Source organism: Salvelinus sp. IW2-2015, linkage group LG4q.2 (assembly GCF_002910315.2).
Source record: "Salvelinus sp. IW2-2015 linkage group LG4q.2, ASM291031v2, whole genome shotgun sequence".
Classification (NCBI taxonomy): Eukaryota; Metazoa; Chordata; class Actinopteri; order Salmoniformes; family Salmonidae; genus Salvelinus; species Salvelinus sp. IW2-2015.
The window spans coordinates 7717019-7741217 of record NC_036843.1 but is presented as its reverse complement, the minus strand read 5'-3'; the positions used below and the strand labels follow the sequence as shown (position 1 = coordinate 7741217).

General features: G+C 42.3%; 1 protein-coding gene across 3 annotated transcripts in view; it reads left to right on the top strand.

Annotated features, from left to right (window-relative positions):
- Window positions 1-203: 203 nt before the first annotated feature.
- The window catches only part of LOC111963208 (TOG array regulator of axonemal microtubules protein 1), a 41595-nt gene continuing 17599 nt past the window's right edge, over window positions 204-24199 (top strand). For all 3 annotated transcript variants that reach the window (XM_023986507.1, XM_023986506.1, XM_023986508.1), the window contains exons 1-2: window positions 204-1934; window positions 15556-15622. In XM_023986507.1, coding sequence (XP_023842275.1) covers window positions 831-1934; window positions 15556-15622 — 1171 coding nt within the window. In that variant the 5' untranslated portion in view covers window positions 204-830. The remainder of the gene's footprint in view (window positions 1935-15555; window positions 15623-24199) is intronic.

Sequence of the window (24199 nt, the reverse complement as noted above, 5' to 3'; positions counted from 1 at the left end):
GGACTGCTTCTTCTGGGGAGTGTCAATTTGGCCTACTAGTGGGTTCAAAGCATTTAATTGGRAAATAGACTGTATTCTAGGGTTAATTGGATCTGAAGACTTGTGTTCATAAATTCCGAGTTGTCACTAAGGCAGCATAAATCCAACACCTCGCGTCACCATGGAAGCGATCCGTTTGTGTCATGTTGTATTCGCCATTTTGATGGTTCTATGTGTGTGGGCTACGGCGATGAARGTCTCTACATTGCAGCTAGCTAGTTTACAAACAGTCAACATATAATCTCATACTGTTACATACATTTAACCGAAGAGATGGAGATGTGTGCAACTATTTTGTATGCTGGACGTCAAATTTGAACGACTAATCGGAATGCGAAGTCTGCATTTTAGTCTGTTTTCTAACTTCGCCAGCTAGCCGCCAGGTTTCTTCTACTAAGCCGCAATTCAAAGTCGTACGTTAGCTAAAAGCTAGCGATGATATTGGATTTTATGGAAATCATACATCTGAAGAGGTACTGGCAGCGACGTCGCCCTGACACGCTATTTCTGGACATTGAATGATTGCTTCCTAGTTATGCAGCTAGTTAGCTATGTTAGCTAAGTTAGCTGAAATACAACATGGGCTTTCAAATACAACATTCCACGGTGCCTTTTTTCGTCATGGCTATGTAGGGGAACGCACAGCAAGCTACAAGTGTTTTTATTTTCACTCAACGTTGCTTTCACCTATCACGTCCCATTGTCTCGTAGACTAGCACAATGAACCGTTATTTATAAGAAACTGCAAATGTCAAATCGAACCACCAAGACAAGATGATGAGTCAAAGAAAATGGCAATATTGTCCTCACAGAAATGTGATTGCTTCATTAGATTCTTCCCTTTGACCACATCAAAAGGACCATCAATTATGATTTTTGGATTGATACCCCAGGAGTTACATGAACAGCTCCTAGACCTAAAAAACTACCAAAATCGAACAAATGGTGTGGAAGAGCTGAAAAAAATCCTCTTTGGATTGGACTTGAAGCCAGTCCCRTCGGACAGTATTGTGGAGTTTATATATTTTCTCCACAGACTTCTAGATGACACCAACTTCAAAGTCTTGTATGGCACTTTACAGGTGATAAACCTACTCATCCAGAAATTGGATTACAATATAGACAAATATTTCAAACAGATAGTATGTGTGGCTCTGAAAACCCTTGGAGACAACCGTGCTGTCACCAGGAATGAGTACATGAATGTGTTCAGGCAGTTGACTAGAATTGTAGGGCCACAGAAAGTGTTAGACCTTGCCATTGGACACCTGAGACACAAGAACTCCAGGGTCAGAGAGGATGTCATCAACATCATCACAGCAGCTATGCTCACCCACCCCAAGAAGGACTTCAACATCCCCAGCCTCTGCTTTGAAGTTGCACCATACTTGGCGGACAGCAAGAAGAAGGTCCGCCATGCAGCCCTAGAACTATTTGCTGTTTTTGACCATTGCCTTGACACAGGGAAAAAACAGCCCCTAATGAAGGCTGTAGACAGAGTGGAGCTCAATGGGGATGTGGAGGGTCTTATGGCAGCTGTTCAAGCAAGAAGAGCCAGGCACATACTTCCCAGACTGTCCTCAGATGGGATGGTAGAATACGCCCTTCTAATCCCTAAATCAGGACAACGACGGTCACCACAGTTTGGGTCAGGAGCTGACCTGGAGTGGGTGCTCAATGGTGGGCGGATCAGCAGTGCCAYGAYCATCAGGACYGAACCAGACTCTGACAGGCTGTATCATGGTTATGGAAMKTTGGGCTCCCTCATTGATGACCTTCCACTGCAGAGGAGAATTGTCAGTGCAGGCAAAGGGAAGAACAAGCTTCCCTGGGAGAGGTCAAGCCTCCCTTCCACAGTGAACATCCAGCCAACATCCAGCCAATCCTCTGATCAGGTTGGTCATAGTTGACGCCAAGGTTACATCAAGCAAAAGTCTGCTGATGACACTTGTCTATCATCTAGCTTTTTTTATGTAGCAAAGTGTCATTTGAGAAAAATAAATATCAAGACATGCTCTCTKTAGGCTATAGGTAAAATAATCTTATTTCCATAGTGGCACCATAATTACATGGAATAAGGTGCAAATAGAATGAGGTTTGTGACCACCCAAAGTGAAAATCTGTCAAATATTAGTTTGCAGGAACCTGAAAGTTCACTGAAACAATAACACACAGTATACTAGATATTGATTAGTAGGCTTGTGTTGGGACTATATGGAGTTGTATCCATAACTATTTGTTTGATGGTTGATTTGGGCAATTCCACGTAGAGGAATTATGTTTTGACTCCGATTTGTCACTTTAAATGGAAGGTAGCATACACTTAACCACATGTAACATATGGATTTGCATTGGTATTCTCATCCAAAGTCCCAATGCAAAGTTGCACCTAATTTTTCAAGTTGTTACATAAAACCGATAAGAATGCCGAAGTCATGTCAGAAAATGTTTTTCCGGGGTGTGATGTAAGATGGAGGCCCCGGCAAGCCAGCCTATTCCTTAAAGGTTAACTCRAACAGAAATAACTTAAAATGTATAACCTCAAATTAAACCAAATCGTTTGCACTCATGACTACTGGTTTCAATAACATTTTCAGCCAATTTACAAGTTAATACTTTATAAATCTATTGTTACAAATCAACTTGCAAGGTTGCTAGCCAACTAGCCTGCTAACGTTAGCCCTACTAGCCTGTTAACATAAGCCCTATTGGCCTGCTAACATTAGCCCTACCAGCCTGCTGACGTTACGTTAGAACTGCATGAGTCAGCCATTTGCTATCAACARCTAGCTTACAGCTACATTAACCCTTTACYCTACAGACGATTTTGTGAGAAGACCAATTTTCGGGATGTCTCATGGTCTGACAAACACCACTCTTGCTCTGTCACCTTTCACCGCAGATGCAAAAGTGTGACATTGGCTGATGGGGTGGAGTGGGACGCATCCAATGCAAAAAAACAGATGTGCAAATGATGTGTGTGTGAGCAAATGATGATGTGTGTGTTGGAGTGTCAGTGTGCATGAGTGTGTAGGGCCCTAAGAGTGTGCATAGAGCCAGTGCAAAAATAAAATACAAGGGTCAACTCAGTCAGTGTAGCCTTTGTGTTAGCTATTTAGTTAGTTATTTAGCAGACTTATGGCTTGGGGATAGAAGCAGTTCAAGAGCCTTTTGGTGTCAGACATGATGCACCGGTACCGCTTACCGTGCGGAACCAGAGAACAGTCTATGGCTTGGGTGGCTGGAGTCTTTAATGATTTTTCGGGCCTTTATTTTCACACCGCCTGATATCGAGGTCCTGGATGGCAGGGAGCTCAGCCCCAGTGATGAAGTCCCCCTCCCCCYTTTCCTTTAGTCCACYATCAGCTTTTGGCCTTACTGACATTGAGGGAGAGGTTGTTGTTCCGGCACCACACTGTTAAGTCACTGACCTCCCTGTAGGTTGTCTCATCGTCATCTGTGATCAGGCCTACCACCGTTGTGTCGTGAGCAAACTTGATGATGGTGTTAGAGTTGTGCYGGCCACACAGTTGTGGGTGAACAGGGAGTACAGGAGGGGAGTAAGCACACACCCCTGTGGGGCCCCTGTGTTAAGGYTCATAATGGCGGAGGTGATGTTGCCGACCTTCACCACCTGGGTTTGGCCCGTCAGGAAGTCCAGGATCCAGTTGCAGAGTGAGGTGTTCAGTCCCAGGGTCCTAAACTTGGTGACGAGCTTGGAGGGGACTATGGTGTTGAATGCTGAACTGTAGTTAATGAACAGCATTCTCACATGTCAGCTATAACATAACACCTTGAGTTAAAAATATATATTTTTGGGATATTGAACTACAGTAGGTGAAGTGGATTTATATCCGGTAATGGAATTACATCATTGCTCCCTGATCTGTACCATACAGAAAATTATAATTCTGGATATGAATATCATTCTCTTKATGGTGTTGTATCCTAATAGGTACACAAAGGTACAAAATATGCAATGTCCTTCTTTTGCATATTTGAGTATACTACGCACTGGCTATTATTGTAATGATCTCCGCCCCAAAACAATACCACATTTAGTTGGTCCGAACCAGACCAAATCTGAAACAATCATAGACCTCTATGTTTCACAAGTTTGGACACCACAGTAGAGTACAGTAAAGTATATATGTATAATACAGTACATAATATTCTACTCTAGTGCTGTACTGTACAGTGTAGGGTTGGCCGGTATCTAGATCTCGGGATATATACGTTATTACRGGTAGTGCACACAAGGGGCACAATTTATTTTTCAAACGAGAAAAAAATGCCCCAAAAAATGCCACTRACCAGAATAATAAGAAGTACTAAGMAATCCTCATAGTGCATGKTTGGTAAATGCTAACGAGCGCATGCAAACATTTACTACTAAGACAGACAATCCAGCTCATAAAGTTATGCAAGCATCTCAAAACGCAGTTTGCAACACGCACAAAACAAATATTAGACAGCAGGGATCTTAATCCAGGGGGGGATTGTCTCTGCTGCTGTTACCAAGAAGCTTGATCCTGCAAGCTAACGTTAGCCACTTAGCTAACATTAGCAACCAAAACCCAGCTAGAGAGAATTTATTTGGCACATCTTAGATAGTTAACTTAATAGTTATAAGATATATAGCTGGCAAACAGTAGTGAATTCCATACAAGTGTAACTTGATCACCTCACTTAATTTGCAATACAGGAGTGACTCATCTCAAGAAGCTCCCATTTTCCACTTTGTTCTTTTTTGTAAACAAACACACGTGACTGGCTCAAACAGCTTTTCGGGAAACTAGTACCGGTAGCTTCATAATGAAAAAATGATCTAACAGGCAAAATTAGGAACGCGATCTGCTTAATCTATTACCTAGTGCACAAGTTGACAGCAGGTATTTATTTAAAAAGTACTAATATTCAAATGTATAAAAATTAAAAGATGGTATTGGAAAATCATACTGATGGTATTTGTAAATAACCCAGGATAACTGTTTGGAGTTTGTGACAGCAACTGTGAGCTTATTACAGTATTATAGACATTTTGTTCTGGGATTTCTAGTGTAGCTTGTCAGCATCATATAGCAAAACATCTTACATGTGCATGTTCACGAGTGTCAGATTTTTATAGATAACTTGAAAAGTTTGTAGCTCAAACCATTCGGACTCTACAGAAGTTTTTGTAAAATGACCCGATCCCGGGCCCCTTCCAGATCAGCCCTTGTCTCACAAACACCACTCTAGCGCAGCCCCCATTAATCACACATACTAATAGTTGGTATCTACGAATGCAGAAGAAATAGACAAATCCGATTAGAAGTCCAAAACATGCCAGCGTTACGGTGGGACTCATTGGGTTAAGGGACATTTCCCTTCTCTGCTTCAGCTTGAGTTTTTGTAAAAACTACTCCACAGATATGGCTCTTTTACAACTTCTGCTCAAAATTTTTACAYCCCTGAACAACAATTAATACGCTCTTYGTATCTTTCTAGATTTAACCAAAGCGTTCAACACAGTTGATTATGAAATATGACTCGCTAAATTGCATTATTACAGTTTTCACGATTATACATATAAATGGCTATATAATTATGTTTATGATAGAGAACAATTTGTATATGCAATTGCTTGTGCATCTACCAGGGCCAAGATATCATGTGGTGTTCCACAGGGTTCGATCCTTGGACCTTTGTTATTCCTAATCTATATCCATGTCCTTGCTGCTGTGTCTGCTACCGTACTTCCCGTTATTGTTACTGATGATACCAACTTCATTTTATCACGCAAGYATTTCAATTCACTTATKTTATCCAGCATGGRACATTTTATGAATGGTTCCAGATAAATGCTTAAAAAAATCAAACTTCATTGTATTTACTGGTAAGAATATGAAATATTGTTTAAAAAACGAGCCAGAATTTCAATTGGTGGGAATGAAATGGACCAGGTTTCATCCTCTAGATTCCTAGGTGTTCTTGTTGATGAAAAGTTGTCCTGTAAAGATCATATTCACTTTGTCTGCAGCAAAGTCGTGAAGTCCGTTGGTATCATCAGAAAGATTAGTGGTTTGGTTCAGGCTTGCTTCCTAACACTATGTCGTGGCAGAATCAGATTTAGCTAAGTAACATAGATAGATAAGATGTTATTTTCATCATATGCTTGTGAGATACTTGTCATTAGAATCTTCTGAGCTAGGGATTGGTAACTTGGGGCCAGAGAGGGGAGAGGTCAGGCTTGTCTTCATATGTCAATGTATCTGTTAAACCATGTGGTGCTAAGTAGAATATTAGAAGGGGAGGAGGACAGAGTGGAACGTTGGTTTCTTATGGGAACGTTGTTTGTAACTATTCCTAAYCCATGGGATGGAGTTATTAATTGGGGAACCAGTTAGTTATCTCATACAATGTCTGTACGCCAGTTTGGCCGTGTTTGGAACCATTGTATGTCCCCTCTGAGGTTGCCCTTATCTTGACCTAGTATTTGACCTAAGGGGCTCACTGTCTGATTTTGAGTTTGTCCAGGTTTGGGAGTATCTAGAAATGACAATTGATATATGCCATTGGATGAGGTAATGTTTTGGTAGACAGTGAAGTATCAAGCATGAYATTGAAACCTGGTCTTGGGAGATCAAACTGAACGATGATTTATAGCTGATGCTGTCTAGCGATAGGATACTCTTCTTTCGGGTAAAGGATTCTTTGTAAGTTGAGAGGGGTGTATCTTGGCTATAAATMAAACTAAGAATTGTTTTGTAAGGACTCTCAGAGAATTCATTGATAGACACTGAATTGAACTGAGAGTCAAAAAAGGGCTTTGGTGAAGCTTGTATATATATTAAAAATTGAATATATAATTTAACTCTGACTTGTGTGTGGTTGGCTCTCTCTCTCTCTTTATTGAGTAATACAGGAAATTTCCACGACAACTATACTATAGCTTAATTTACCCATATCTCATTTACTGCAATATTGTCTGGGCCAGTACATATGCTTTCTACCTACACAAATGACTCATCACACAGAAGAAATTGGCAAGACTAGCCGCCTCTAACGGCTTGGCTCCATCTGCCCATCTGTTTTAAGRAACTCACTATATTGTCTATCTACAACATTAATATACAAGAAACAATGCACCTTCATCTACAAATACACATACCTCCCAGACAGCCTACCTAATCCCTTCAATAGATTCTTCCAGGTTAATTCCCAAATCCATGCATACAACACACCGCGATAAACTTCACCCTCCCCACTGCTGCACCTCACATAGTCAAATCTCTATCAGATACAAAGGTTCCATACTCTGGAATTCTTATATTCACATTGCCAAAACATCATTATCCATCAATAACTTAAAGCGTAGACAAGGGGTCAGACTGATAAATCAAACTACGCAGTAATCTCCTTCATGTAGCTTAACTCTCTCTCTCTCACACACACACACACACACACATAATTAAACATGTTTTTTCTTGTACAGTTGAAGTCGGAAGTTTACATACACTTAGGTTGGAGTCATTAAAACTAGTTTTCCAACCACTCCACAAATTTCTTGTGAACAAACTATAGTTTTGGCAAGTCGGTTAGGACAMCTACTTTGTGCATGACACAAGTAATTTTTCCAACAATTGTATACAGACAGATTATTTCACTTATAATTCACTGTATCACAATTCCAGTGGGTCAGAAGTTTACATATACTAAGTTGACTGTACCTTTAACCTGTCTAGGACCCCGTTCCGCTAGCGGAACCCCTCGCCAACAGCCAATGAAATAGCAGGGCGCCAAATACAAATCAACAGAAATCTCATAAGTCAAATTTCTCAAACATACAAGTATTAGGCACCATTTTAAAGATATAATTCTCGTTAATCCAGCCACAGTGTCTGATTACAAAAATGCTTTACAGCGAAAGCTCCACAAACGATTATGTTCGGTCACCACCAAGTCACAGAAAAACCCAGCCATTTTTCCCGCCAAAGAGAGGAGTCACAAAAAGCACAAATAGAGATACAATTAATCACTAACCTTTGATGATCTTCATCAGATAACACTCATAGTACTTCATGTTACACAATACATGTATGTTTTGTTCGATAAAGTGCATATTTATATCCAAAAATCTAATTTTACATTGGTGTGTTATGTTGAGTAGTTCAAAAACATGCTATGATTTTGCAGAGAGCCACATGAATTCACAGAAATACTCATTATAAATGTTGATGAAAATTCAAGTGTTACGCATGGAACTTTAGATACACTTCTCCTTAATGCAACCGCTGTGTCAGATTTCAAAAAAACTTTACGGAAAAAGCATGATCTGAGAACGGCGCTCAGAGCCCAAACCAGCCAGAGAAATATCCGCCATGTTGGGGAGTCAACATTATTCATATTATTCATATATAAATATTCACTTACCTTTGATGATCTTCATCAGAAGGCACTCCCAGGAATCGCAYATCCACAATAAATGCTTGTTTTGTTTGATAATGTCCATAATTTATGTCCATTTATGTKCAWTAGCTTCTTTTGTTAGGGCGTTTGGTAAACAAATCCAAAAGCGCGATCTGGTCCATTCGGACGAAACGTTCAAAAAGTTATATTACAGGTCGAAGAAACTTGTCAAACTAAGTATAGAATCAATCTTTAGGATGTTTTTATCATAAAAGTTCAATAATGTTCCAACCGGAGAATTCCATTGTCTGTAGAGAAGCAATGGAATGAGAGCTAATCCTCAAGTGAAAGCGCGTGACTGAGAACGAGGCTGTAGGCAGACCCCTTATCAAACAGCTCCCATCCGGCCCCCTTCACCTGAGAAGCCTGAAACCACGTTCTAAGGACGGTTGACATCTAGTGGAAGCCTTAGGAACATGCGGTGCGGTGCCTGTTCATTTCTCATTGAATCATAGCCTACTTCGACAACGGGGTAATGATTTAACAAGCGCATTTGCGAAAAAAGCACTGTCGTTGCACCAATGTACCTAGCCATACATCAATGCTTTCTTTAAAATCAATACACAAGTATATATTTTTAAACCTGCATATTTAGTTAATATTGCCTGCTAACATGAATTTCTTATAACTAGGGAAATTGTCACTTCTCTTGCGGTCCGTGCAAGCAGAGTTGGGGTATATGCAGCAGTTTGGTCCGCCTGGCTCATTGCGAACTGTGTGAAGTCCATTTATTCCTAAAAAGGCCGTAATTATTTGCCAGAATTGTACATAATTATGACATAACATTGAAGGTTGTACAATGTAACAGCAATATTTAGACTTAGGGATGCCATCCGTGAGATAAAATACGGAACGGTTCCGTATTTCACTGAAAGAATAAACGTTTTGTTTCGAAATGATAGTTTCCGGATTCTACCATTTTAATGACCAAAGGCTTGTATTTCTGTGTGTTATTATGTTATAATTAAGTCTATGATTTGATAGAGCAGTTTGACTGAGCGATGGTAGGCACCAGCAGGCTCGTAAGCATTCATTCAAACAGCACTTTCGTGCGTTTGCCAGAGCTCTTCGCAATGCTTCAAGCATTGCGCTGTTTATGACTTCAAGCCTATCAACTCCTGAGATTAGGCTGGTGTAACCGATGTGAAATGGCTAGCTAGTTAGCCGGCGTGCGCGCTAATAGCGTTTCAAACGTCACTCGCTCTGAGACTTGGAGTAGTTGTTCCCCTTGCTCTCGCATGGGTAACGCTGCTTCGAGGGTGGCTGTTGTCGATGTGTTCCTGGTTCGAGCCAGGTAGGAGCGAGGAGAGGGACGGAAGCTATACTGTTACACTGGCAATACTAAAGTGCCTATAAGAACATCCAATAGTCAAAGGTATATGAAATACAAATCGTATAGAGAGAAATAGTCCTATAACTCCATAATAACTACACCTAAAACTTCTTACCTGGGAATATGAAGACTCGTGTTAAAAGGAACCACCAGCTTTCATATGTTTTCATGTTCTGAGCAAGGAACTTAAACGTTAGCTTTCTTACATGGCACATACTGCACTTTTACTTTCTTCTCCAACACTTTGTTTTTGCATTATTTAAACCAAATTGAACATGTTTCATTATTTATTTGAGGCTAAATTGATTTTATTGATGTACTATATTAAGTTAAAATAAGTGTTCATTCAGTATTGTTGTCATTGTCATTATTACTTTTTTTGTCCCTCCAATAATCGTATACGGGTTGAAAATCATAATCGGTCGACCTTCATATTTCAAGGGCTCGGTGCCTCTTTGCTTGACATCATGGGAAAATCAAAAGAAATCAGCCAAGACTCTCACAAGTGTGGAGACCTCCACAAGTCTGGTTCATCCTTGGAAGCAATTTCCAAACATCTGAAGGTACCACGCTCATCTGTACAACAAATAGTACACATGTATAAACAGCATGGGACCACGCAGCCGTCATACCGCTCAGGAAGGTTAGGCGTTCTGTCTCCTAGAGCTGAACGTACTTTGGTGCGAAAAGTGCAAATCAATCCCAGAACAACAGCAAAGAGCCCTTGTGAAGATGCTGGAGGAAACAGGTACAAAAGTATCTATATCCACAGTAAAACGAGTCCTATATCGACATAACTTGAAAGGCCACTCAGCAAGGAAGAAGCCACTGCTCCAAAACCACCATTAAAAAAAGCCAGACTACGGTTTGCAACTGCACATGGGGACAAGATCGTACTTTTTGGAGAAATGGCTTCTGGTCTGATGAAACAAAAATAGAACTGTTTGGCCACAATGACCATCGTTATGTTGGAGGAAAAAGGGGGAGGCTTGCAAGCTGAAGAACACCATCCCAACCGTGAGCACGGTTGTGGGGGTGCTTTGCTGCATGAGGGACTGGTGCACTCCACAAAAGATGGCATCATGATGAGGGAAAATTATGCGCCTATATTGAAGCAACATCTCAAGACATCAGTCAGGAAGTAAAAGCTTGGTCACAAATGGGTCTTCCAAATGGACAATGACCCCAAGCATACTTCGGAAGTTGTGGCAATATGCTTAAGGACAACAAAGTCAAGTATTGAGTGGCCATCACAAAGCCCTGACCTCAATCCCATAGAAAAATTTGTGTGCAGAACTGAAAAGGCGTGTGCGAGCAAGGAAGCCTACAAACCAGTTATACCAGCTCTGTCAGGAGGAATGGGCCAAAATTCACCCAACTTATTGTGGGAAGCTTGTGGAAGGCTACCCGAAACGTTTGACCAAGTTAAACAATTGAAATGCAATGCTACCAAATACCAGTTGAGTGTATGTAAACTTCTGACCCACTGGGAATGTGATGAAAGAAATAAAAGCTGAAATAAATCATTCTCTCTACTATTATTCTGACATTTCACATTCTTAAAATAAAGTGGTGATCCTAATGACCTAAGACAGGGAATGTTTACAGGATTAAATGTCAGGATTGTGAAACTGAGTTTAAATGTATTTGGCTAAGGTGTATGTAAACTTCCGACTTCAACTGTATACTGAGTATATCATGTACATTTATAATTAGTATGCTCTGTTTAACTGATGCAACTTTCTTTGTATTTATTTGTAGCCCTTTTGGGTTTCCAACCTCACCTGCTCAGTTTTTACATAAAAAAAAAAATCTGTACTGTTTTGTCTTTCATCTACATAATTTTTTTTTAAATGCTGAAAACATTTTGCTTCACTATTTGAAAAGAGAACAAGTCATAGAATGAAAAATACAGCCGTTTTGGTGCAGGTACAGATGATTTTTATATATTTATTATTATTCTACAAATCGGTACTTGGAGTCAAATATCAATATAATATCATCAAAAAAGAATATTGCGATATGTAATTATTTCTCCCCCCATCACTACTGTGGCATTGCAATTTGTGAGTTTGTCATCTCAAAGCTGTATTCTCATGAATTTTCAAGTTGAGGTCAGTTTTGGAAAATGTCGGCCTACTGTATGTCGATAGAGGGTTTGATGAACATCTATTGCATGATCCACATTAGACAGAAAAGGTGAGTTTATCCACCTTGGTTGCTARGAGACCATGTAGGCTAGATAACAGATGTGAGTGGTTGGAGAAGACAATCATCTCATATTACAGGGATCCTGCTCCTTGATGACAGTGATAATCCAAAGCATTTTCTCGTTCTATGTTGCTTGGGAGAACCCCTCTCTACAATGGGTTTACTCCCAGATTGCCTCATCAGGGAAATCAATCTACTAATCTCCTCGTTTTCATTCTCTCAGATACTGAAACACCCAGCTGTCAGTGTCAGACAGTGGCAGACGTTTGTTTATAGTGGGGAAACACTGGCCATATCCCTTTTTTTGGTATAATAGATTAGCCTACTTGTGCTTCTGAATTGTAGCCACAAAGTCGCAACAAAAGTATAGGCTATGCGCTTAGATAAAGATCCATAGGGGAGAGATCCCAGCAGTGGCACCTTGTCACAGAGACGGTTCGAGATAACACAGACTTTTGAGTGAGCATTCAGGTACTATTAAATCGTTGAAATTTGGAAGAATGACCATTTGATTTTTTGCAAGCATTTCGCTACACTCGTAATAACATCTGCTAAATATGTGTATGCGACCAATAACATTTGATGAGTTGATCACAATAGTTAAACTACTTGTTCAAAGAGGCTTTTTGAAGTTTGCTCTGTGCACCATATTCATTTCAGAGCCTTCCAGTGAAACCTTATGTTTATAGTAGTCCCCGTCTCCCAGCAACATCTTTGCGACACAACACACATATATTCAGAGGGGGCTTGACACTTAATTGGCAATGCATGTGAAGATATCGTTGGACCCGATGCGACTGGAATATCAACCACTTCGGCTGCGTTCACACAGGCAGCCCAATTCTGATCTTTTTCCCACCAATTGGTCTTCTGCTCAATCACATCAGGGCCCGGTTTTCCGATAGCGATGGAACTTAAGCTTTACAGTGTTTTGACGATACATCGTTCCTATAACAGCCGACAGTGTCACATGCGTTTCCCAAAGCACCACMTAGAGAGAACGTTCGCGTCATTTGTAGCGTGTGTCAATACCGAAAGAAAGGCAGCGCTGCTCTCGGATCAGTTTCATCCATTCAAATATTACCTTAATATCAGAATTATTTTACAATACTGACGACGGATCAGCCCCTCGAGCTGTATTATAACCCGTGGCTGCAAATATTGAGGAGGCTTAGTCTATTCTTACCAAATAATACTGCACAAAATGACATTTGGTACGTCATCAAATAAAAATAAAAGAAAATGTTATTTGTGTATGTACAACTTTCTTTTGTACATACAAAAATATTGCCACAACTTCCGAAGTATGCTTGGGGTCATTGTCCATTTGGAAGACCCATTTGACCCATCACATGCTTCGTAAACAACAGGTGTAGACTAACAGTGAAATGCTTACTTATGGGCTCTTCCCAACAATGCAGAGGATAAATAAAATGAAAATATTAACACGGMGAATAAATACAGAATGAGTAACGATAACATGGCTATATACACTGAGTACCAATACAGAGTCGATGTGCAGGGGTACGAGGTAAATGAGGTAGATATGTACATATAGGTAGGGATAAAGTGACTAGGAAGCAAGATAGATAAACAGTAACAGCAGCGTATGTAATGAGTCAAAAGAGTTAGTCCGGGTAGCTGTTGGTTAACCATTTAACTAACTATTAACAGTCTTATGGCTTMGGGGTAAAAGCTGTTCAGGGTCCTGTTGGTTCCTGACATGGTGCATCGGTACTTATCGTGTGGTAGCAGAGAGAACAGTGTATGACTTGGGTGGCTGGAGTATTTGACCATTTTTAGGGTCTTCCTCTCACACCGCCTGGTATAGAGGTCCTGGATGGCATAGWGCTTGGTCTGTCTCCTGGGCCGTATGCACTACCCTCTAGTGCCTTGCGGTCGGATGCCAAGCAGTTGCTATACCAAGCGGTGATGCAGCCAGTCAAGATGCTCTCAATGGTGCAGTTGTATCACTTTTTGAGGATCTGAGGGCCCATGCCAAATCTTTTCAGGATCCAGTTGCAGAGGGAGGTGTTCAGTCCTAGGGTCCCTAGCTTGGTGATGAGCTTGGAGGGCACAATGGTGTTAAAACGCTGAGCTGTAGTCGATGAACAACATTCTCACATAGGTATTCCTCCTATCCAGGTGGGAGAGAGCAGTGTGGAGTGCGATAGAGATTGTGTCATCTGTGGATCTGCTGTTTGTAACAATTGCAAAGACATTGGCAACTTTGTTCTGAAGTGATCTGCAGTCACAGACAGACAAATMAACACCTTGATTCTATATTAGGTGGAGATCTTCTGTGTATAAAGTAGGCAAAAAAGCATCTATTGACCCACTTAGCTGTTCTGAGGCAGTTGGTAAATAGCAATTGTCTAAAAGTGCAACTTTAACGATGGTTTTGGGAAGCAACTCAGAGATTTAACAATGCTCCTACGAAGGTTCTAATGATGAACTTAGCCTTAAGATGCTTTTGGGACWCTGGGTCCTGATCTTTTCACATCAGATTTTTMGGATTGATCAAAAGACCAATTAGTGAAAAGAAGATCAGAATTAGGCTGCCTGTCTAAACGCAGCCTTACTGCCCTAGTGTTGATTAAGATCCCAGTGGTTAAATCTAACGAGAATGTGAGTTGCCTTTAATGTGAGATGGATCTTAACACCCTGTCTGAGGGAAGCTTTGGTGAGCAGTGAGGTGAAAACTGCCCATCATTCTCTTAACCTCAGAGATCAATTTTACTGTGACGCTTGAAAATGTCCTATGGCTACAATTTTTATTACATTTTTACACCCTTTTCTCTCCAATTTTTTGACATCCAATTGGTAGTTACAGCCTTGTCCCATCGCTGCAACTCCCCTACAGACTCAGGAGAGGCGAAACACGACCCTGCCAAGCCGCACTGCTTCTTGACACACTGCTCGCTTAACCCGGAAGCCAGCCGCACCAATGTGTTGGAGGAAACACTGTACAACTGGCGACCGAGATCTGCTTGCAGGCTCCCGGCCCGCCACAAGGAGTCACTAGAGCGCGATGGAACAAGGAAATSKCAGCCGGTCAAACCAAACCCACCKCTAACTTGGATGAGTCTGGGCCAGTTGTGCGCCACTTCATGGGTCTCCTGGTTACGGCCGGCTGTGACATAGTCTGGGATCGAACCCAGGGCTTTAGTGACACCTCAAGTACTGCAATGCAGTGCCTTAGACTGCTGTGCCACTTGGGAGGCCCGGCTACACCTTTTATAGTAAAAGTTTAATGAGAGTAGTACACATCATTGAAGTAGGACAGACGCCATTGAAGTTTGGGTTTATACACTGACAGAGTCCCAGAGCACACAGTTTGTTGTCTGAGCTAAATCGCTGCAACATCCCTTTGTTGATACCAATGGATGAAATTACAGTTGATCCATGGTAGGCTCTCTGTTTTCAAATAGTCGTTTATGTTTGACATGTGAACTTTACCCAGTTTTGTGGCTCAGTGACATAATTGTCACCATAGTTATCCCCTGATTCCATCTCCTCAGGTCATCAGTGAAGACTGCTTGTCCCTCTCCCGGAAGCTGAGCCCGGAGACATATGTCCCCAGTTTTGGTAAGTGCCCATTTTCTGTCTCTTGCATGCATCATGAGCTACCACACAAGCTGACGAGGTGCAGTTGAGTTGAGTTGCTGTCAGTGCCGAAGTTAGCCTGGCTCTAGATTAAACCAGCTTTGAATTGGATTATCACGCCGAGTCACGGTGCCACGCTATTTCACGTCACTCAGAGCACTGACATGATGGATTTGCTAGAGTGCCATACACACAACAAGAATCATTCATGATTGAAGAATACCATGGATTCATTTCCTATATTTTGCTGTTATTGTTGAAAAGAGAGTGTGTATGCAAGACAAGCACCAAGAAAGCCTAATATGGACATTAGCATGCTTGAATATAATTTACCCTTCAAATCCTAACGACTGTCCTCTCTATCTCAAACCGGTGTGAAAAGGGATTTCTCTCCAAGAAAGCATAGGTAGAGAGTTATGTAATGAATGGTGATAATGTATGGAGGTGTCCTTGATGTGAGGGGGTGGTGAATTCTCTCAACATGGTTGATGTAGGAGTCAGTCACTCCTCTTCATGTTCCTGCTGTTTAGTGTCAATGCCATTTGTAGGCGTTCAATAAGTAGACACTTAATATGAGCCGTGGAGGCTGGCTTTGAGAAGGAGCTGTTGAGAATGCATTTGGTTATTACTAAACCTTGATCTGGTWCTCATTAGGAAAGCAATGGGGCCGAACTTGCAAACATTAGAAAATGTTTCTTTAACCTGGACCTCAATGTGCCAATAAAAATTCCTGACACAGGGTTTGATCACGTGCAACTATGTGTTAGCTGTTCCCACATTTACATTTCAGTAATTTAGCAGACTCTTATTCAGAGCGACTTAGAGTTATTGCATTCATCTTAAGATAGCTAGGAGGGACAAGCACATATTTCAGTCATAGTAAGTACATTTTTCCTTAATAACATAGKTATCAGCAAAGTCAATGCAAGTAGGGGTAAAATGTGTGTTCCCATCAGATAATCTGTCAGATTTAGCCCTGTGCTAACCCTTCTCTTCCATATACATGCAGGCTAGGGATGAATATTTTCCCAAAAATCTTTCAAGTTTCAATAGCGGGAATAATTCGTATTTATCCCAGGGTCCRGGGAAATGCTTGAAAAACCGGAAGTACCCATTCAAAGTATTTAAAACCAAGATATGGTCATTGCCAGGGTTCTCCTCAAATAAGAGGGTCGCTGCGCCACCTTGCCGGCTTGGCTGCATGTGCAAATGACACTGATATTTAGTAATGATAGAGAAAATATCTTTGATCACCAGTGACATTATTGTGAATTGTTCAGAAATTCAGAGAGTTGTCATGTTCCTCAATTAATTCAGCGCATTGTAACAAACCATTTCCGTATGGACTTCGATTTGTGCATGGGGACATTGTCATGCTGAAACAGGAAAGGGCCTTCCCCAAACTATTACCACAAAGTTGGAAGCACAGAATCGTCTAGAATGTCATTGTATGCTATAGCGTTAAGATTTCCCTTCACTGGAACTAAGGGGCCTAGACCGAACCATGAAATACAGCCCCAGACCATTATTTCTCCTCCACCAAACRTTACTTTTGGCACTATGCATTCGGGCAGGTAGCATTCTCATGGCATCCGCCAAACCCAGATTTGTCCGTTGGACTGCCAGATGGTGAAGAGTGATTCACCAATAGCAGCAAGCTTTACACCACTCCAGCCGACGCTTGGCATTGTGCATGGTGATCTTAGACTTGTGTGATGTCTCGGCCATGGAAACCCATTTCATGAAGCTCCTGATGAACAGTTATTCTGCTGACGTTGCTTCCAGAGTCAGTTTGGAACCCGGTAGTGAGTTTTGCAACTGAGGACAGACAATTTTTACGCTCTTCAGCACTTGGCGGTCCCGTTCTGTGAGCTTGTGTGGCCTACTACTTCGTGACTGAGCCGTTGTTGTTCCTAGACATTTCCACTTCACAATAAGCGCACTTACAGTTGACCGGGGCAGCTCTAGCAGGGCAGAAATTTGACGAACTGACTTGTTGGAAAGGTGGCATCCTATGACGGTGCCACATTGAGTCACTCAGCTCTTCAGTAAGGCCATTCTACTTCCAATGTTTGTCTATAGAGATTGCATGGCTGTGTGCTCGATTTTATACACCTGTCAGCAATGGGTATGGCTGAAATTACCGAATCCACTAATTTGAAGGGGCGTCCACATACTTTTGAATATATAGTGTATCTACCAGAGCGAAAGTTGCTATTGGTAGTGGAGATGATGAGGAGTGAGCTAAAGGGGTGGTACCAGTGGGTATGTCATTGTGTATGTAACGAGGGCCAGTTGACCAGGGTGTAAAGGTCACAGTAATGAGTGTTGAAAGGGGCACTGGTATCAAAGCAGATGGCAGTTTGGTAAATTACGTCTAGTTTATTGAAGGAGGTTTTGGAGGCAAGCCTGTAAAACTACGTCTCAATAGTCCAGGATTGACATTATGGTCATTTTTACAAGGGTGTGCTTGGCAGAGTGGGTGAAGGATGTTTTGTTGGGGTARAGGAAACCAATTCTGGATTTAACTTTAGGCTGCAGGTGGGGGATGTGGGTATGGAATGAGAGTGAGCAGTCCAGCCATATACCAAGATATTTATAGGTGTCAACATACTCTAGCTCTGACCCATTCGGGGTGAAATTGTTAGGAGGACAGGCACGTTAAGGTAGGTTCCGGTTGAAGAGCATACATTTCGTTTTTTTTGGTATTGAGGACTAGGTAAAGCTCAGAGAAGGCATGCTGGATGTTGTTAAAGCTATGGTGTAGGGTGGTCAGCACGGTGTTCAAGGAGGGGCCAGTTGTGTACAAGATAGTGTCATCGGCGGATGGGGGAGTCACCAGCAGCATGCGCAACATTGTTAATCTACTCAGGGATAAGGTCGGCCCAAGATTCGATCCTTGTTGAGCTCCCATAGATACAACCAGTGGTTTGGACTGTAGGCCTTTAGAATTCACACATTGTACACGGACAGAAAAATCGTTTTCAAACGAGGCTAGACGGTTCTCTGAGAACCCTAGGTCGATGAGTCTATTGAGCAGGATACAGTGGTTAACAAAATCAAAGGCTTTAGCCAGATCAATAAAAYCAGACGCACAATACTGCTTGTTGTCAAAAGCAGATATGTTGTTTAGAACCTTCAGTGTTGCAGAGGTACACCCACGGACAGTTCTGAAGCCAGACTGCATTGCAGAAAGAACACTGTGGCAGGATGGCAGGTAAACCTGTTTGTTGAACAGAAATTCAAAAACTTGGTGGAGATTGATCTGTAATAGTTGGGGTCTAGCTTGTTGCCCTCTTTGAAGAGTGGTATGGCGGTAGCAGCTTTCCAATTCTGTGGGACTTCAGATGTTTGCAAGGTGAGGTTGAAGAGGCAAGTGATGATGATGCTTCAGAAAGAAGGGGTCCAGATCATTGAGCCCAGCTAATTTTATTAGGGTCCAGATTACTCAACTCCTTTAGGACCTCGTTCTTCTGTACTGGCTGGAAGGAGAAACGGGGGGTGCTCTGAGGGAGAACTCTACTGGGGGAAGCATGGCTCGCAGCAGGCATGGTTAAAATGTGTGACCAACCCTGCCAAAGTGCTTGTTGAAACTCTCAACCCTTCTGACTTTATCAGAGGTGATATTGTTCTCAAAATTGAGTGCAGGAGGCAGCTGAGAGGTAAAATGTTCATTTTCCAGGGTTTTCAGTGTTCTAGAACTTCTTAGGGTCAGAACCACAGGCAACACATTTTTTTGTAATATCCTGCTTTTGCATATCTGATTGATTGAGTGCTCTTGTTCCTTGCTTCCCTAACGAGTTGCGAGTCAGAAGGGTCCGTGGAGGTCTTTGCTTTATGCCAGAGCAGGTGTTTTCACTGGATCAGCTCAGACAGTTCAGCGCTAAACCAGAAGCTGTAGCAATTTTTGGTTCAAAACTTCTTAAGAGGAGCATATTTATTAAGGACTGTGAGGAAAGAGGTTTAAAATGGCACCAAGTGTCCTCAACACAAGGGATAAGGTCAGTTCTGGGCCTGTGTACAGATGCCAGGTCATGTATCAAGGCCTGCCCATTAAAGTGCTTTAACAGATGTTTGACAATAATCAGAGAGGGGGCGTTTAACATTGGTACCGTTGTGGACAATACAACAGTAGTCACTATGGCCTTGGCAGAAAACTGCAGAGGTGTACTTAGCAGCCATATCAGTGAAAATAACATCTATGAGTGTGCCATTATCCGTAGACTTGGGCTTGTATCTGGTGGTAGCCTGTACAATCTGGGGGAGGTTTAAAGCATACAGCTGTACAGAGTTGGGAGGTCACCTAATAACACAAACTCTGAGGAGGTATAACGGGCAATCAGTTCACTTAGAGCAGTCCGAGCACAGGCGGGAACAGACTTCTAAATAGCCATCACTAGCCGGCCTCCACCCAGTACCCTGCCCTGAACTTAGTCACTGTCACTAGCCGGCCTCCACCCAGTACCCTGCCCTGAACTTAGTCACTGTCACTAGCCGGCGCCTCCCACCCCCAGTACCTGCCCTGAACTTAGTCACTGTCACTAGCCGGCCTCCACCCATACCCTGCCCTGAACTTAGTCACTGTCACTAGCCGGCCTACCCAGTACCCTGCCCTGAACTTAGTCACTGTCACTAGCCGGCTCCCACCAGTACCCTGCCTGAACTTAGTCACTGTCACTAGCCGGCCTCCACCCAGTACCCTGCCCTGAACTTAGTCACTGTCACTAGCGCGCCTCCACCAGTACCCTGCCCTGAACTTAGTCACTGTCACTAGCCGGCCTCCACCCAGTACCCTGCCTAAACTTAGTCACTGTCACTAGCGGCCTCCACCCAGTACCCTGCCCTGAACTTAGTCACTGTACTAGCCGCCTCCACCCAGTACCCTGCCTGAACTTAGTCACTGTCACATCGCCGGCCTCCACCCAGTACCCTGCCCTGAACTTAGTCACTGTCACTAGCCGGCCTCCACCCAGTACCCTGCCCTGAACTTAGTCACTGTCACTAGCCGGCTACCACACGGTTACTCAACCCTGCACCTTAGAGGCTGCTACCCTATGTACATAGACATGGAATCACTGGTAACTTTAATAATGGAACACTGGTCACTTTAATAATGTTTACAATRTGTTTTACTCATTTGATGTGTATATACTGTATTCTACTCAATGCCACTCCGACATTGTTCGTCCTAATTTATATATTCCTTAATTCCATTATTTTATTTTTTAGATTTGTGTGTATTGTTGTGAATTGTTAGATACTACTGCACTGTTGGAGCTAGGAACACAAGCACAGGGTTCGATGCTTGGACCTTTGTTATTCCTAATCTATATCCATGTCCTTGCTGCTGTGTCTGCTACCATACTTCCTGTTGTTTTTGCTGATTTTATCACGCAAGAATCTGTTTAAGGAACTCACTATATTGTCTATCTACAACATTAATATACAAGAAACAATGCACCTTCATCTACAAATACACATACCTCCCAGACAGCCTACCTAATCCCTTCAATAGATTCTTCCAGGTTAATTCCCAAATCCATGCATACAACACACACCCTAAACTTCACCCTCCCCACTGCTGCACCTCACATAGTCAATTCTCTATCATGTAGCTTAACTCTCTTACTCACACATACACATAATCAAACATGTTGTTTCTTGCGTACTGAGTATATCATGTACATTTATAATTAGTATGCTCTGTTTAACTGGTGTAACCTTTTTTTGCACTTATATTTGTAGCCATTTTGGGTTTCCAACCTCACCTGCTCAGTTTTTACATAAAAAAAAAAAAATCTGTACTGTTTTGTCTTTCAACTACATAAAAAAATAAATGCTAAAAACATATTGGTTCACTATTTGAAAAGAAGAAGGAGAACAAGCTATAGAATGAAAAATACAGCCGTTTTGGTGCAGGTACAGATTATTTTTATATATTTATTATTATTCTACAAATCGGTACTTGGAGTCAAATATCAATATAATATCATCCAAAAAGAATATTGCGATATGTAACTTATTTCTCCCCCCCATCACTACTGTGGCATTGCAATTTGTGAGTTTGTCATCTCAYAGCTGTATTCTCATGAATTTCAAGTTGAGGTCAGTTTTGGAAAATGTCGGCCTACTGTATGTCGATAGAGGGTTTGATGAACATCTATTGCATGATCCACATTAGACAGAAAAGGTGAGTTTATCCACCTTGGTTGCTARGAGACCATGTAGGCTAGATAACAGATGTGAGTGGTTGGAGAAGACAATCATCTCATATTACAGGGATCCTGCTCCTTGATGACAGTGATAATCCAAAGCATTTTCTCGTTCTATGTTGCTTGGGAGAACCCCTCTCTACAATGGGTTTACTCCCAGATTGCCTCATCAGGGAAATCAATCTACTAATCTCCTCGTTTTCATTCTCTCAGATACTGAAAAACCCAGCTGTCAGTGTCAGACAGTGGCAGACGTTTGTTTGTAGTGGGGAAACACTGGCCATATCCCTTTTTTTGGTATATCAAATCAAATTTAATCAAATGTATTTATAAAGCCCTTCTTACATCAGCTGATATCTCAAAGTGCTGTACAGAAACCCAGCCTAAAACCCCAAACAGCAAGCAATGCAGATGTAGAAGCACGGTGGCTAGGAAAAACTCCCTCGAAAATGCAGGAACCTAGGAAGAATCCTAGAGAGGAACCAGGCTATGAGGGGTGGCCAGTCCTCTTCTGGCTGTGCCGGGTGGAGATTATAACAGAACATGGCCAAGATGTTCAAATGTTCATAGATGACCAGCAGGGTCAAATATAAATAATCACAGTGGTTGTCAAGGGTGCAACAAGTCAGCACCTCAGGAGTAAATGGCAGTTGGCTTTTCTTAGCCGATCATTCAGAGTATCTCTACCGCTCCTGCTGTCTCTAGAGAGTGGAAAACAGCAGGTCTGGGACAGGTAGCACGTCCGGTGAACAGGTCAGGGTTCCATAGCCTCAGGCAGAACAGTTGAAACTGTTCTATAATAGAGTAGCCTACTTGGGCTTCTGAACTGTAGCCACAAAGTCGCAACAAAAGTATAGGCTATGCGCTTAAAGATCCGTAGGGGAGAGATCCCAGCAGTGGCACCTTGTCACAGAGATGGTTCGAGATAACAGACTCAATATCTCAATCGTCTTATTGGCTTCACATAGTGCAAAAGGTTTGAGTGAGCATTCAGGTACTATTAAATCGTTGAAATTTGGAAGACTGACCATTTAGATTTTTTTACAAGCATTTCGCTACACCCGCAATAACATCTGCTAAATATGTGTATGCGACCAATACAATTTGATTTGAACAGACAGCAACAGTGAGAGAAAGGTACTTTGAGAGTTTGATGTTTAACAGCAGCAGCTCAAACTGTTTGGGCACAGACTTATATAGAATGACAGAGCCCTGCAGACTCTCCTTACAATAGATGGCAACCCCTCCTCCCTTGGAGGACCTGTCCTGGCAGAAGATATTATAGCCTGGAATGAAAACATCAGAGTTTGTAACAGATTTCCTGAGCCGTGATTTAGAGATGGCCAGAACGTTAGGGGTGGTCGTGTGCACTAATGTTTTCAGCTCATCAGGTTTGGGGAGGAGACTCCGGATGTTCATATGCATAAATCCGATGCTTTTGCGGTTACAGAAGTCGTACATGACCAGAAACCATCAACAGTAATATGGTAAGGCCATGACTGTTATCGGCGCTCTCAGGCTGCCGTGCGCATGAGAGGAAATTCATGATAGGCTTAATGGAAAGCGTTTGGTCAAACTGTTTCATTAGCAGACAAACAGACATCGGGGTAACATAGAGAATATCCCAAAAAGACAGTCCCATGAGAGTAACCATGAATGAAATAACATCCCTAGATGAGGAGGGGAGACGCACCGATGCGCATTGCGAGCACTCCTAGTGATCAGCTGTAGATGGTGGGTATGAGATGTAGCCCCGCTGCGAAGGGATCCAAGCCTGGGGCTCAGGGTTGAGAAAGGCTCATAGCCCCCCAGTGTATCAACGAGGAGACAATCTGAGAAACATAGAAGAACAGCACAGCTGGGCCGCGGCGAGTCAGCGGGGAAAGGTCTGGGAGACACCGGGGATCTGTGGCACTTGTCGGCGTAGAATCAGTGTAGAAGCACCGACGCCCAGGGGAGCTGGAAGGAGGAGATTCAGCAAGTCAACAGAGTTTGTCATTGGCAAAGGAACAGTGGAGGAGACACCAGGACACCGAAGGCCTGGATAGGCGAGGGCTCAGCGGAGAAGCAGCAAAGAATCCACGAGAGTCACCGGTGATCAGTCAGGAGAAAACAGGGAAACTCGGACCCATAGGAGCAGATCTACTGCAGGCCGGCAAGTGAGCCAAGGTAGGGAAGACGGGCGGAGAGCTAGATTGTTTGTAAATCTTTGGATGTTATTATTATTTTTTATTTAATTTGGTCTTTTATAAACAATTCAGAACATACAAAATGACAACACCATGCAAACATCAACTACATGACACCTGCCCAGACCCACTAGCACACACCCCCATCTCCAGGGCCT